Here is a 15966-nt window from a genome sequence, read left to right on the forward strand (position 1 = left end):
GCTGTGATTTTATTCCATTACTTGACATACACGGTGCATTCTCATGACAATACTGAAGTGCTTAGATCTCGCTTTCCTTTTGAAAGATTTAAAGTAACTTTTTTTCTTCTGGGAAGCACCAAATTGAGCAAGTTCATACTGCCTGAGGGCCAAGCCTTTTGGCATGAATGCCAGCTCTGAATCTACCAGACTTCACTGAGTTTTAGGTTCTGATTCCAGCAATATCATCATGTTCTTCTCCTCGTTAATGTATTATTTACTTATCATCTGAATATAGCTCAAAGAGCTATTTCAGATTCAAAAATGTATGAGGTACCTAAAATACAATCAGAGAATGACAACCACGTTGCTGTGCCTTACGGTCTAGTATTGCTCCTACAGGAGCAGTGAATTTGATGTTCTTTCAGAAAAATCAAGCATAGGATAATCTCCACACATATTAAAACATGTTTCTTCAAAATCTGCAGATTTTCCCCAATGCTTTTAGCTAAAATTTACCTCACTGCTATAACAGCCATTGTGCTCTAGTCCTGAGGCAAAGGGGTTTCAGCTGTATTGTAGGCATACAGATTAGTTAAAAACCTTTAGAAAAAAAGGATATTACATCAAGGTTTAAATATGCTTTCTATTTAAACAAATTATAAAGTTACACTTCCTCCACCCCTACAGCACAAGCTCCAGGAACTTTAGATTTCTAAAGCTTCTATACTGTTAAGCCAGTGAAAGTTTATTTCTCTGAGAATTGTGTATTCCAGTCCATTGTATTGAGTGGAAGATTGTAATTCTGATAAAGAAGAAACTTCTGACTTGCATTTAAAAAGAAGGAGACTTTTTATTCCAGTATCTGCTGCAGTTAAGAATCAAAAACTAGATTTACAAGCTTTCCTAGCCAAATTGTTCTGGTGAGATACTTTATTTTACTTGGTACTGTAATTCAAATGGCAGATAAAAATAGGAAAGTATAAACTCCAAATATCTTAAACCCAGAAATGTTTAATCTTTACATGTGATATACTGAAATTTGTAGCTTAAAGCAGTTTATTTTTCTGGCATGGGGTTCCTTGCTGACAAAGTTTATGTATGTAGACAGACAGACAGTCTCAACAGATAATCTATCAAACAATTAACCAGTGCTCCATTTGCTCAAAAATTTACCCTTTGAACGTGAAGCTCAACGTCTTGCTGAGTACAACCTCCAATTTTCTGATATGCCTTCCTCACAACGCCTTGTATGTCCACAATGCTCTCTTTGGTGATGCTGGCAATAAAGAGAGGACAGAAGGCTCAGTAAGTTCCATTGCACACTGCAGCAACCTCAGCACTGAGCACCAGGACATTCCTGGACTGCTGACCAACAGAACAGAGTTAAGGATTTAAAGTTACTTTTACATATAATAACTGAGTAATGAAGGACTTTGCTGAAATATTGCCAGACACAATAAATTCCAACCAGGATGGAAGACTTGTGAGGGAAAGAATTATGATTAAGCTCAGTGCTCACCCATTCTGTGTGTGTTTATACACAAACTGACAAGTGGCAGAGCTCTTTTTCTAGGCCACAGACACTCTTATACATGTCAGCTGATGCAATTATCTGCAAGATGTGTCTTCACCAGCAGAACAACAAACTGGAGGGAAGTCCTAGAACTGAGGGGGAAAATCAAAACTGATTCAGTTTGTTTAAACTACATGACTTGTTACTGAAAGACACAAGATGCTCCTCAGTCATTTCTCTGTGACAGAGGACATCCTAATTGCTCTCCAGTAACAGTCACTAAGTACATTAAAACAAAGGCCACACACCATCCTGAAAGTCTTTCAAAGATATGATATAAAGTATGTGTGCTGTAAGCAAACAATAACAAAAGTCTCAAGAGTCAGAGGTAGAAAAGAACTTGTATGAGCAGTTTTTATTTATGCATTTAAGGTACTGGACTTTAAACCAGCACTTTTCTACAGATATTCTCACCCTCACTGGAAATATATTTTCACTCTGTCTCTCTGTTAGCTGGCTTATAAGAGGCCAAATATCTAAAAATACTACTTTCCTTTTCAGGAAAACTAATGTTACAATTCATCTTTCACTTCTGAGGCCTTCTTGAGAAAGCTGAAAAGCTCTTTATGTGCATCACTTGACCACCTAAGCCCTTGAGACAGCAGGAAAGTATCAGGCCCACAACTTAACTGCAAATAATAAGAGGTGAGTGAGGATGTCATCAGACAAGCTAGCCACTGCTGAAACCAGCAAAGCAAAGAGCCATTAACAACCCTCAGCTTTACACGGCTGGCGCTTTTTTTACTTGGAGTAAAAATCTTGAAAAATCTGATGATAATAAAGTAACAGTGGAAAACTCAACCATCAAAATTCTCAAAACCTACCAGTGGCACTGTAAGTAAATTCTAATTAATTAATTAAAAAAAAAAAAAAAACCAAACCTGATTAGCTTCTCTAAAGTTAATACAGACCAGGGTGCTTCACATGCTTGACTTGCTTAACCATTAGGTAATTCCACATACTGCATTAGATTTGTGAACAGTGTGTTCTTCTGGTACATTTACACTTTAAAAGAGCTACAGTTGCTCAAATCATGACTAAATTTGTACAAAGCAGAGGCTGAGAGCAGGCTTTTAACAAGAATCCATTTAGTTATGGGTGAGCCTCCATCTCCATTATTTTAGCAGAGGCAACAAATTTGAGAAAGCATAATTGAAATGACACTGAGTGCTTCCAAATACATTCTCTTATGAACGATTCTGTTTAAAACTCCTTAAAAAGACTGTGGCACCCATACAGAACTTTGGATGCAAGAGAATGTGATCATATATGAGAATACATGATGCTAAACCAGCATTAAGTGTAACTATAAATTCCCTTTGCTTTTCAAATGAGTGAATCTTTAAAAGAATTATAGTTTTACTCTTATGTGAACATTTTTTCCCTAAACAGTTCTTCTCTATCTGTTTTTCCTGCTTCCTTTTCCATGTCAACATTTTGGCAAATGTCCAGAAAACACCATTAATGACATGAATAGCAGTGTCTTCACTGAAAATACCAGTTTCTAATCTGCTGAATAAAAGCCCTCTCACTAATAATGGCAAATAATGTTAACTTATTGAAGGAATTTTTTTGTGTTGTGAAAAAGAAAATAATAGTTAGACATAAATGTGTTGTATGATGGATTCATAGTTAGATTAGTGATCCCATGGACGAGAACTGTTTGTGAAGTCTGTACAGAGCTCTGATCAGAACATGCAAGGAATTCAATAGATGCAAAATGGTATCAGGTTAAAAATACAGGAAGAAACTGACTTTTACATCACTGCAACTGCAATATTGCTTTGCAAACTTGCATAATAACTTCAAAACTTTGCACATATAATAAAATGAGCTTTCTCTCTATCTCTACACTGGAGTTGCAATTAAAACATGTTTCTTGATCTGGAACATATTCAAAACTGTAACGTTCCTCAGTCATTAGATTTGCTGTAATTTTAAGATGTGTTTCAACTGAGTTCCTAAATGTGTAGGTCCCTGTAACCAAATGTGCAAGTAATTGCCTGAGCACACAAAAGTGCTAGGAAGGCTCCTACTTCATGTGACCATCTTTGCATTTGTAAACATCCATCATCTCCTCTAAACCTTCAGTTGATAATTAAAAAATGTGCTTTTGCTCATTCAAGCTCCACATTTAATCTGGTATGGAAATAAAAGCTTGTGTTTTGAGTTCTGTTTGAACCATGCTCAGCAAGACCCAGAGCTGGAAGTGTCTGAAGTCCCTAACTCTGCATCAAATGTAAACTACAGAAACCTGCAAGGTGCTGCTTTGATCCCAACAGGTAATTCCAAGGATGTTACTGAAATGGCATTTTCAGTTCAAGTTACAACAAGAAGAAGATGTTTTCACGAAATGCCAGTAACTACAGCAAAGCATTCTCCACAGCAGCAGGAATAAATCATCTGGGTGATTTTTGATAAAATTCCCCTGGGTAACAAAAAACCCCCAAACACCACAAAAAAGTGAACAAGTAGCAGAAAAACATGCCAAAATACCACCATTTCCATTAAGGACAACAACATTTATACCTGTAATTAATATTACCAGGGACTAGAAACTAAATTAGGATGCATGAGACATTAAGAAAAGACAAATGACATCTTTACATTGTTTAATTCAAAAAGAAACTATTTTATTGTATAGATTCATGAAGTCCTACAACAAAAAAATTCTCTGTATACCAAACTACTTTATATGTAACGTTCCAAAAAATCAAGATTATAATTACTGAAGTGTCCACTAGATGCCTTATGTCCCTCTTAATTAGCTGCATGTCTATTAGCCAAGACTTTCTCTTTTAACCACAGGATTGCATTCTTGCAGTTTTTATGACAACATCTTTCATCAACAGCTTCATGTTGCAAGCTGAACCCTATGCTGGCCTCCCAAAGTGAATCACAATCAACACTTTCTTGGTCAAAAGTCTGAAGAATAGAACGAAACTTGCTTATTTATAGACTTTAAATAAAAGATGTTTTACTTCTTCTAAAGCATTTATACTTATTCTGGCATTTTCTTGTTTTTTTCTTCAACACCTTTCTGTAAGCAGACTGCACAAATTATAGTAATACATTATTAAATTAAAAATATTAAATAATTTTAATAATCAATGATCCTTTATCTGAATGCCAGTGAAAGTGAAGGCAATGGTTTACTTCCAAAAAATGAGTGTATTTTGTAAGTAGTTAAGAGTATAAACATTTTGTACTTGGTTAGAGCAATTGTATCCCTGTCTGCACAAATATTGCAAGTATCCATGAAGCCACTTGAAAAGAAATTAACTGACATTGTACATAAGAAGGCTAGGCAAACATCTATTCTTATTCTCTTCATTCCAAAAATATAATGATCAGTTTCCTATACAAACATTCTAAAACTTGCTTAAATGGAGATATCGTCTGGGGAAAAAAGATGCCAATCTGCTTATAAAGATTTTAAGTAACAAAATCCACAATGCATCGCTAATGATTTTCACTGAAAAAACTACTCTTTATTTCCCTTCTAAATTCCCCTAACTTCATCCTCTGGTCATTGCATCCTGTCCTACCTTTGTATCTGCAATGTAAAGAATGCCCCACTGGCAGAAAATCTTCTTGCACAGGCACCATCAGACTGGGATTTAAATCACTCACTAATTTCTCTAGGATAGAACACAGATTTCCTTAGTCTCACAGGAGGCAGATTTGCCTGGCCATGTATCATTTCCTCTTGCAACTTCACCATCAACATTTTCCAGCATGACATATATTCAGACACAAAGACAACAAAAGTGGACAAAATATTCCAGAAATGCCTAATAACAGGCACATATTACATTAAGGGCATTTTATTCCTCTTTTCAAAAACTCAAGGGATTCCTAGCATAATAGGTAAGAGAACTGCATGGGCTCCTGTCAAGTCAGTTATCTATCACAATCTCACATTTCTCTCTCTACTTTTCTCCTTATTAATCCTTAACACACACAAAAACTGACCTGATGATCCCAAAGGTACAAATTCACACTGAAGAGCATTGATGTGATTATTCTAAAGGAACCCTGGGTACTACACACTCCTGAGTCATTATTTACCAGCCCAATTGCTGTTTCACCAGCAAACCTAGCTGCAACTTGACATTTTCTTCCAGTCCTCCGATATAAAAATTAAACAGAAATGGATAAAGAAAATATTCTGCAATATCCAGCAGTCTTCCTGGCATTACAAATTTATCTAGCTAAACATATATTTTTCTACATTGTGAATTATTTTCATACAAGTTTACCTCTTCTTTCCCCCCCTCCATTTTTAATCTTTTTCCTGTATTTTTACACTCTAGCCTACTACAAAGAGCCATCAAGTTACTTCCTGTGCAAGGGCAATTTTTTTGAGCAGCTAAATTAGAATCTGTTAACGATTTCTCCCAATTAACTGCTCTATCATCTCACGTGGCTCTGGCAGTGGGGTGGCGGGAAATGCTGAGATAGAAAAAGAGAAAGAAAACCAAAACCAGTCACACCCAATGCTAGATGGAAAAAAAAGCAGGTTGATAAACTACTAACTGCACCACATGGAACCTCTGCTGTCTAAAAGAGACAATTAACTTTTTCTCTTACACAGTGTCCCTTGCAGGACCAAGCTGAATTGGTTTTTTCCTGATAAAAGACATAAGAACAATTCCACAGCTGCTAATCCAGTTTCTCAGCTGGCTCTGTGCTATGTTTGTTTTGCAAGTTCAACTAGAAACCTTCCATGGCAAACTCACAGAAATTAAGCCTCAATTAAGCCACTATAAAGTATCTTTCACTAAAAAGAGCTCACATTGTAATGATAATAGAGGTAATTACTATATGAATGTTGCTGACCACAGAACATTATGAAAGTTCTTGGTTTTCATGTGCCAATATTCAAAAGAGGAACTAGTTTGTTTATCATTTATGAAAATTTGTACCAAAAATGCCCATTATTTAATCAACTCTCATTAAAAATTCAAGATCCAGAATTTCACAAACTATTTTAAAGAAAGTTGTGGACACAGTATGAAAATATGAGAAAATAGCACATGGAAAATATGGTTTATGTACTATCAGTGAAAACATTAAAAAATTTAATTTAAGTTAAACGTTTTCTTCAATAAATGTGTATTTCCTCATTTAACGTGTAGGAAATGAGATGATAAAAAAAGACACTGAGAAAGGCAGGGAAACAGGATAGTTATTTTTAGACATCTAAGCCCAGCCTCATCTGCTAGAAATAATGGGATCATTGCAGAGCAGGTGAAAGCTGGCAGGGAAGTGACTGAGGACAAGCACGTACTGGGGCTCTGCTTCAGGTGCTGCTGACACAGTGACCCCACGTGCACTGCAGTCAGGGAACAGCAGCAGCCTCTGAAGGACAAGAGGAAGCTGCAACAGCAACATCAGACAGAATTGTGGGAGTTGAAATGCTGGAAAAAGTGAGAGCATGGCAGGATATTAATAAAATAGGTTGGTGGGAATTTGTTGGTGGGAAGGAATCCTGAGAAGATGACTGCACTAATGGTGTTAAAAACACCAAAAGCAAACCCCCAACAGAAAATCCAGAAGGTTGTAACTGAAAAAGTTGCACCACTCAAAGAACATAATGATGAGCATGTAAGCATTTCAGAAGCACAAATAATGAGGAAAACATGAATGCTATAAAGTAAGGGAGGCTGAAGTACCAGGATTCAGCTAGCAAATGCTATACCAAAAAAGGAGCAGAATGAAAAGTCAAAACACAATAAAAACATAATCAGTCTGGCTACCCTGAGGAATTCAGGTCTGTCTCATCATGAAAAGAGGGGAGATTGACAGGATGTTGGTAGGAACCTAAGGATGAGGCTCTGCCTTATTTAACAGCTCACTGCTGCCAGAAGAGAAAAGAGCTTCACCCTCTACTCTTTCCAGATACCCTCTTCTAACATGTACCATTCCTTGTTAGATCTGGACCTCTATGACCTAATTTAAATCACTAATCTGGCAGAAAACTAACTGAGTTAAAAAAAAAAATCAGCGAACCACAAAAAACCATCACAGAGGTTTATAAGTGGCAGTCAGCATATGGAAAAAGGGTAAAGACCAACTTCCCTCTCATGAGCTCCTAACCACTAAGATCTACCAATCATAAAGTGTAAGAAATTCAGCTTGTGGAGGAAAGAACCACAAAGAGAACTGAAAAAGAGAGATATTGGAGAGAACTGGAGAATAGAAGATTGTGCATCACAACTCTAGGAGTTGTTCCACTGTTCTGTCGCTCAAGTTTCTCGAGGGAGTACAGGCAGACTGTTGGGAGTTTAGAGAGAGATGAATTAGGGAACAAGTACATTATACACTTAATTCTTTTCAAAGATTCCAAGCACTGGAGAGAACAAATCATTTAATGAAGAAACAGAACACTTCACTTTGGCTCATAAACACCTGTAAACAGCATGTTTCACATTGGCACTGCCAGCACTGAGCACCGCCAAACAACAAACACTGCTGGTTCTGTTTTCCCATTGCCTTGAACCCCCATCAGCAGAAGCATTATCCCAACTTTCTTAACTTGGCTTCTGGAAGTCTCTACTATAATGAATCCTTCCCCTCCCTGACATATTGAAGGTTGAAGGCTGTAGCACTTTTGCAGCTAATTAGTGGGGCTCCCTTCCCAGGCATGAGAGTAGTGCCAAGAACCACACAGAAGCAACTCAAGAGCCACACGTTAAACATATTCTGCACCCAATAAACTGCACAGAATTGATCCACATTTCTATTTGTGAACAAGTAGATACACATGATTAAAAGCTCTACTATAAAGCACATTTGTCACACAAGCAAATTTATTACAGGACAACCTGAAAGCACAATCTTGAGGCAAGCAGAAGGGAAAGGTAATTTTTTATCTTTAGGAACAAAACAAATCAAATAACTGAATTCAAATTGCTGCAACAAACACTTTTCCAGTTGGCAGGTCTGACTATTATCCCTGCCAAATTTTTAAAAAATTAAATTTATATCCCTCATTAAACATTCTAGCACCAAAAATAAGGTGTAGATAAGACTAACCCAGTGCATGGAAGCTACTTTTAATTTCTTCAACTCAGTAAGCCACTTGCAATATGGGACTTCTTCACATCAGTTCTAAGTATAAAATATATCACTACACTGCATGTCTGGTAAAAGATAAACCCTGAACATGTGCAGACACACAGCACCACCACACACCAAATGAAGTGTCCCATTAAGCTCAGCTTGCCAGACTTTTTGTTAGCCAGCTTGGAAGAAAATGTAGGTTGTCTGTGGCGAGAGAATGCTGCTTCAGCACTTCAGAATGAATTTCAAGCCTGTTCTCTATTTTATCTTTTGTCAGTATAATGTATTCAACGCAATAGAGAGCTGACAATTTAAATAACTACATTTTAAAACAAACGAAGCATTGATGTTAATGTGTGAAAATGGTCCCAACCCCTGGGAGTCCTGGTTCCCACCATTGTTTACTCTGACAACAGGATATAATTGCTTACTTACTTGGCAGCAAACTTTACCATCTGCTTGCTTGCATGCTGTCCCACAGCCACAAGAGCCTGGATATTAAACTGCTGCTGACGCAGGACTAAGAAACACTGCTTCCCTGAATACAAAGAGAAACAACACAGGTGTATTAAGGACAAGTTACTCGAGGTCTTTGTGAATGAGAAAAAATTCTTTACTACTTAAACATAAACTGAGCTTTTGAGAGTGTGAGTGTGTGTGTCTCTCTCTCTCTCCCATTCATCGTTGCCACCCCTCCAAAAAGCTGCTTCAAACTCCTCAGCTGTACATGCACACACACACAAACATACACAAACACTGAGATAAATTAAATAATTGTGTCTTACATCTATAACCATATGAATGGGCATTTTCTAAAAATAACAGTAAGCTTCCAAGATAAATAATATTTAGACAAAAGAAAAACAACAAATCGTAACTTTTAAAGTAACTTTTTCAACTGCAAGAAATATATCATACTTTTCCTTGTTTCTTTGCTCACAACTACTTCAAGTCTAAATTATTTTTAAAGAAGTTTTTTCTCATCTTCTCAAATCAAAGCTGTAGAGCTCACTTTACAAAGCTGCTCTGAGAGAAATAGGCTTGATTTTGCACCACAAGGATTAAACCAACAATGTTCATTCTATAATACACCACACATTCAGAATGAAGGGGAACAAAAGGAGTATTGATTCTAGTGAATGACAAGAACCTAAAAGACCCAATTAAAAATTCCTGTAAGAGCAATTTATTCATGAACAGCTTAGGGAAAAAGAAGTTAATAGGAATTAATAATAATGTACAAAGAACATAGGGCATTTTGTTGACTTTTAAAATGGGTATTTCTATGTCAACAAAGTTCTTTCTAATCTGTTTAGCTGACAGTTACAAGCATTTCATACTTTTTCTCACATGTCTAATAATAATTTATTCCTTAGCTTAGCTTTAACGAAATATGGTGGTTTTGAATGCTTCTTCCTAGAGAGAGAAATTAACAACAAAAATTTCACTGTTGTACCGGTATCTGATAAATGCATCACTGTCACTTTAACTCCAAGTTCTGACTCAGAACATTGTAACATTTCCATTGAAATGGTGAGAATAGGAAACAGCCAGAAATTCTGCTATAGACAGCTACTTCCCTGTTGCTGTTGACTTTAACTCAATAAACCAACATATACCTAACTTGAAAACTAACACTAAAGAGCCAGTTGCACTTTTCATCTGTAAATATGCAGATTACTATTCCTGACACACAGCTACAGGTAATTTAAGCAGTATCAGAAGCCAAATGCAGAACTCTTGACACACAATCTCATGGAAACAAAAGCAAACATAAAAACAACTACAAAATATTAAGTATTAGTTGTAATTATTGGAAATAACTAATCTTGTTCTACGACAAACAAAAATGCAACAAAATTAATTATGTATTTTCAGAAAACAGATACAACTATTTCCATACTCCAGAGGCTGCAATATCCAATATGGTACAGATGCATGTATTTCTTGCAGGCAAACATTAAAGAGATTTAAAACAGAAAAATACAGGCTGTGTTTCAGATCCAGCAAGTCAACAAGCAAAGTACAATTTTTCCACAGGACATGATACGCTAAGTTTCTTTAGATAAGAGAGTCATATCTCACATCTCTGACATCTCAGTTTTTGTTACAGCATGGTTGGATACAGTATTTCCCAGGAGACAGCATTTGTCTCCACAATTTTATTCACAAACAATTTAGCAAAATATGATCAAAGTTCCAGCAATGATGTACTAGGTGTTCAAACAAAAAATGCTCAGCTGAAGACAGCTACGATGTCAATCAACTATAAGGTAGTGAAATAATGAAGGGATCTGCTATCACAGAATGGTTTGGGTTGGAAGAGACATTTAAAGGCCATCCAGTCTAGCCCCCCTGCAATGAGCAGGGACATCTTCTCCAAGACCAGCTTGCTCAGATCCTCATCCAAAAGTCTGATGGTTGTACTTAATCCCGAACACTGGAAGTCTGATCAATATCTGCATTACAAAAGGACTCAAATGTGTTTGCCATGAGTAACAGTAGCTGTTTTCATGAAGAAAGAGGATGTTTTGCAGGCCACAACCACTTCTAATCACACAGAAGATAAGTGATCAAATGGACCTCACTCATAGGACTGGTTAAATATCACAGTTACAAAGATTAAAAGAGGGAAGAGAACTTTTCCTGAGAGAGCCGAAGGCATTCAAAATAAAGTATCAAAAAGACCAGCCATAATCAAATCTAGCTCATGCTTAGAAGCCTTTCCAGATCAAAAGATGGGGAAAAGGAAGCATTTGAGTGAGAAAGAATTTGGATTATGGGATGTTCTCCATGTGTTTCAAAATACTTACAGGGTATTTACGTGAAAAGTATAGGACAACATATACTACATTCAACAGTAAACTACTCTAAGTTTCTATTAAAAAAAAAACAATACCATGTCCCACAAGAATGCCTAAAAAGATGAAAAGTTTCAAATGTCATCTCGTTAAAACATTATCTAACACGGTATAATGCACAGAAGGTTTAGGCACTGAACAATTAAGAGAAGACACCAAAAGCAGAATTCCATCAAAATTCTGGACATAGATCAACACATAAAAAAAATTCTGCACATAGACCAACCAGTAACCCACTGTCTGTCTTGGATAAAAGTACCAAATCACACCTTATGAAAGAAAAGGATGTAAGGAAGTAATGTGTATAAAGAGTAAAAAATTTTGGTCCTATTAACACAGTGATGGTTACATATATTTGCCAGCAAAGAGAACATTTCACACAGCTTATTATAAAATATGGCCCAGTATTTAAATTGCTCTTGGTGGAGTTCGTATTTTCAGATGTTTCATAGATCTTTGCATTCATAACCCAAAATCTAGCTCATGTCCAACATACTGCACAAGTCCCAGCTGTCTGGCCAAACCCAGACCAATTTCCCAAGGGCTTTTCAATGATAAATGTGATCAGTAGATTAGTCTGGCTTTCAAATAAGGCCAGAAATAACATTTATCCAATCTATGATACAAACCACAGGGCCCTGTGCACTTTAATTTAGCACAACCCACAGAAATTCCCAACACCCCATTCTTTACACATCCTTCAGTTAATTTCCATCAGACCCCAGGAGTGACTTGCTATACAAGACAGCTGGAATCTGCAGTTGTTTCCATTAATTTTTTTTTGGTTTATTGGTCAGAACCAGCCAGGGTTAAATAAAGGCTATGTTGGTTATTTAGGAGTCAAACTAAAGTTTCTGAGAAAAACTAAAGCTTGTTTTTGTGAAAGATTTTCCTGTTTCCTGCAAGGCTTTCCTTTCCACGTTGGTAGGAACAGTGCCATGTTGTGTGTGGGAAAGGCTAATATTACTTTTTACTCTTAAACATTTGCTTTTCTTGTAAGATTCTTTCCCCAAAGCTTAAGTAAACAAGCATATGGCATTCCCTAGCAGCACTCCCTGAATGTCAGAATTGTTCTGAGTTGTCACACCAAGAAGGAACAAGAGACACCATCAATAAATTCAGGACATTCATGCTCATGATCAACTCCTTGCTTTCACTCCTAAGGTTAAAGAGTTTTGAAAATAAGCAGTACTGTTTCAACAAAAACAATAGTCTTTACTGAGGTCAAAGGTGAAGGATGAGAACAGCTTCTTTTAAATTAATACTGCCATGTTACAGACATGTTACTGTGTTTGAAGTAAATGCATTTATCATGCAAGATACCATATACCAATGCAATACAGAGACAACAATCAACAACCATTGAATTTTACACTGCTTTCAAGGTCTGCATAGACACCTGCCTCTAGTATCCTGTATTCTGTTAATAGCCTGAATTCTTCCTATAATTGCAAAAGAAAAGCCATAAGGATACTCTCATTTGTATACTGATAGTAACAACAGTAACATCTACATCAGATGGAGTGTCTTCTGTCTGAACAACTTTATGTTCTAATGACCAAGGCTTTCATAACTTTTAGAGTCAACAATTTCTCTAAATAATTGAGAGATCTCCATTTCCATTACCAAACTACTGAGGAAATCACAGAGGACTCCTTAAGTTTAAAGATTCTAATACAAATTAAAATGTGCATTATATGTATATATTTACATGCAGCTCCTTATTTTAACTGACTGCCGTTAATAGGCAGCATAGACACTACTCATTAGGAGTACTCATTTTTAAAGAAAATAAATACTCAAAAAGATAAATGAATCTGGTATCTTTGATGATATTCTGTACTGGATTTTTGCCCCTAATTTGCATCATTCCCAATTTTAACGCTACTGTTAAGTTTCACTTGTAAAGATAATTTCTTCATGCTTTTTTTATTTCAATTCTTGGAAACCAAGTTATTTATATCTACAGAGCTGCCAAACATAACTGAAACCAGTACAACAGTTGTCAGCATCTGATGTCAACTGCAAAGGCCAAAGCCTATTGAAGTTTGCATATGGCAACCTGGTCTCCAGCCCTCTGGAGACTTCTGATTCCAGGGAAGAAACATGGCTGTCAGACAGCCAAGTGTGACAGCCCACACTGCTGAGAACCCATGAAAGGATTTTCTCTTTGTCTTGCTAAAGAAAGATGATGCCTCTCATTTGTAGTTTAAATTGATATAATTAGATACTGGTAATCAAAAGTAATAATTGTCAAATTTTAACACAGATTTTTGTTTCCTGTCAAAGAATAAGTGTGGTGAAAATATTCACATGCAGTAGAATATATATGACCTGTCTGACAAGTGATACATTTATAACAGAAGGAACTTTTATTGCAGAAGCTTAGAATTGGTTTATCTCATAACTATTAACACTCTAAGGAGAATAATTACATTTTTTATTTACTATTATTTATGACTGTCCATATGTTATTTAGCAGTACAGTAAAACAAAAATTCGTTTTTACTACAATGTAATAGTATTACCTGATTTCCACACAGCTAAATACAAAATCTTCTTTTCCCTCTTGGGAAAAGGTGGAAAAAGAGAAAATAATCAGTCAAAGTAACACTGAGGCAACCCTGAGTAACCAGGTGGCAAAGTTTTCTTGAATGTAAGACATAAGTAACAGGACATGAAACCAAAATAAACATTCAGGTTATACTAATAAGATGAGGAAATAAAACAAAAAACCCTGGGGACCTCTAACCTTTAGCTCTGCTGGTGTGAATTCTGCCACGAACCCAAACCTCTTCATCAGCCTTCTCCACCGTCAAGTCTCTTATGCGAACCAAAACTCTATCTGAATGACAGAAAAAAACACATTTTAAAACAGGTTTGTTTTTTTTGAAGCAAAACTTTCTTCACTTTAAACTCCAAAAACACTTTTTATCACTGCTATTGATAAACTTGATAACAAATCCAAAACGTTGTTTTTTGTATCTACAGCATAATTACTATATGGAAAACACACAAGATCCCATTTCCTTTCTTAATGACTTGTACTTGAACAAGTAGCTTTAAATTGGTTCAAGCTTACTTTTCATTTATATAGCAGGGTCAAACTGCACTTTACCAACAGCAAGACTCACTGTAGTTCACGGATGGCAGAGCCCAGCATGACTGCACTGGTTTTGATAGGACTTCACTGTATTACCTGCACTTATTAGTCTGAATTTCTGCTACCTAAGGGATGTCTGCCCTGCTAGACCATGCAGGGTGGAAGTTGTTTTGCTTTGTTGAACTCAGCAAAACAAAGGCTTAGAGGTGACATGACCAATCTCTGTATCTACCCTATGTAAGTAGGATGAACAGAACTGTAAAATAATTATCATTCAAAACAAAGGACAGAAAGAAACCACATATAAATGTGCATTATAAATTTTAGAAGTTTTATTTTTATTAAAGCAACTGCATTTTGGAGCAAAAGGAGTATTACTGTGTAAAATCAGTAACATTTTTTTAATTAGAATCTGTTTGACAACCTGATCAAGCACTACTATCATGTCAGAGCCAGGATTGATCAGAAAGAACCCTTTAAATCCAATGTAGCTACGAAAGCTAAATAACAACAGGAATGCATGGCTTGGAAAAGACAGATTTTGGATAGTTAAGGAAAAAACCCAAGGAAAACATTTTTTAATAAATCAGGACTACTTTAGTATACAACCATTATGAACTGCAATATGCTGGGTGCATGCCACTATTCCTTGCATGATTCTTCTCTCACAGACTTCTCCCTCATTTCAAAATAGCATCAAATTTGCTAGACACTTCCACTATAGGCTTTTCCTGACAGAACTTTTCCAAAGTTTTGGGAAAAAAAAAAGCCTTTTGCCCACCCCAGGTTACCATCTGCTGTTCTGGACTCCTTCCTTCTGTCTCTGAATACCAGTCACAGCTTGCCGCGCAAACCTAGTATTCTGCACTGGGAATTTCAGGGGATTGAAAACTTTTATTAGCTTATTCTCAGGGCAGTACAGTTCCTTCTTTACAGACATACACCAAATCCAGAACAGAATGGAAGAGCACAGAAAAATGAGATAGGGAATTGACTCAAAAATATTCATAAAGTGTGTGTGTGTGTGTGTGCATGTGCAGGGGAAGGGAGAAAGTGGAATAAAGATGTTATCATTTGCCAGCAACTTCTGATATTCAAATTTTAACAGTGTAGTACTATAGGAAACATGCAACCATCACAACCCACAACCCTTAGTATTTCGAATAGTTTGAAATTCAGACAGTTAAAACTACCTCAGAGAACTTGAAACTGTATTGCTACAAATGTGTAACATTTTCTAGGCATAAGCATAAAGATAGGATGAGGTGTTACACTTTCTATGGGTCCTTAGTGTTTCAGGAACCATCTCCATTAAAAAATTATTGTTAAAAGTTTTTTGGATTCCAAATGCTTCATGTTTTCCCAACAGTAAACAAGAC

The 15966-nt window shown here is 36.3% G+C and overlaps 1 protein-coding gene across 1 annotated transcript in view; it reads right to left on the bottom strand.

Annotated features, from left to right (window-relative positions):
- Positions 1-15966, bottom strand: part of DARS1 (aspartyl-tRNA synthetase 1) — a 37462-nt gene that overhangs the window by 16456 nt on the left and 5040 nt on the right. Inside the window, exons 3-5 of the mRNA XM_085067123.1 lie at positions 14237-14329; positions 9059-9161; positions 1156-1258 (exon numbers count right to left, since the gene is read on the bottom strand). Coding sequence (XP_084923249.1) covers positions 1156-1258; positions 9059-9161; positions 14237-14329 — 299 coding nt within the window. The remainder of the gene's footprint in view (positions 1-1155; positions 1259-9058; positions 9162-14236; positions 14330-15966) is intronic.

This window comes from Lichenostomus cassidix, chromosome 7 (genome assembly GCF_008360975.1).
Source record: "Lichenostomus cassidix isolate B80296 chromosome 7, HeHo_3.0, whole genome shotgun sequence".
In the NCBI taxonomy this organism is placed as follows: Eukaryota; Metazoa; Chordata; class Aves; order Passeriformes; family Meliphagidae; genus Lichenostomus; species Lichenostomus cassidix.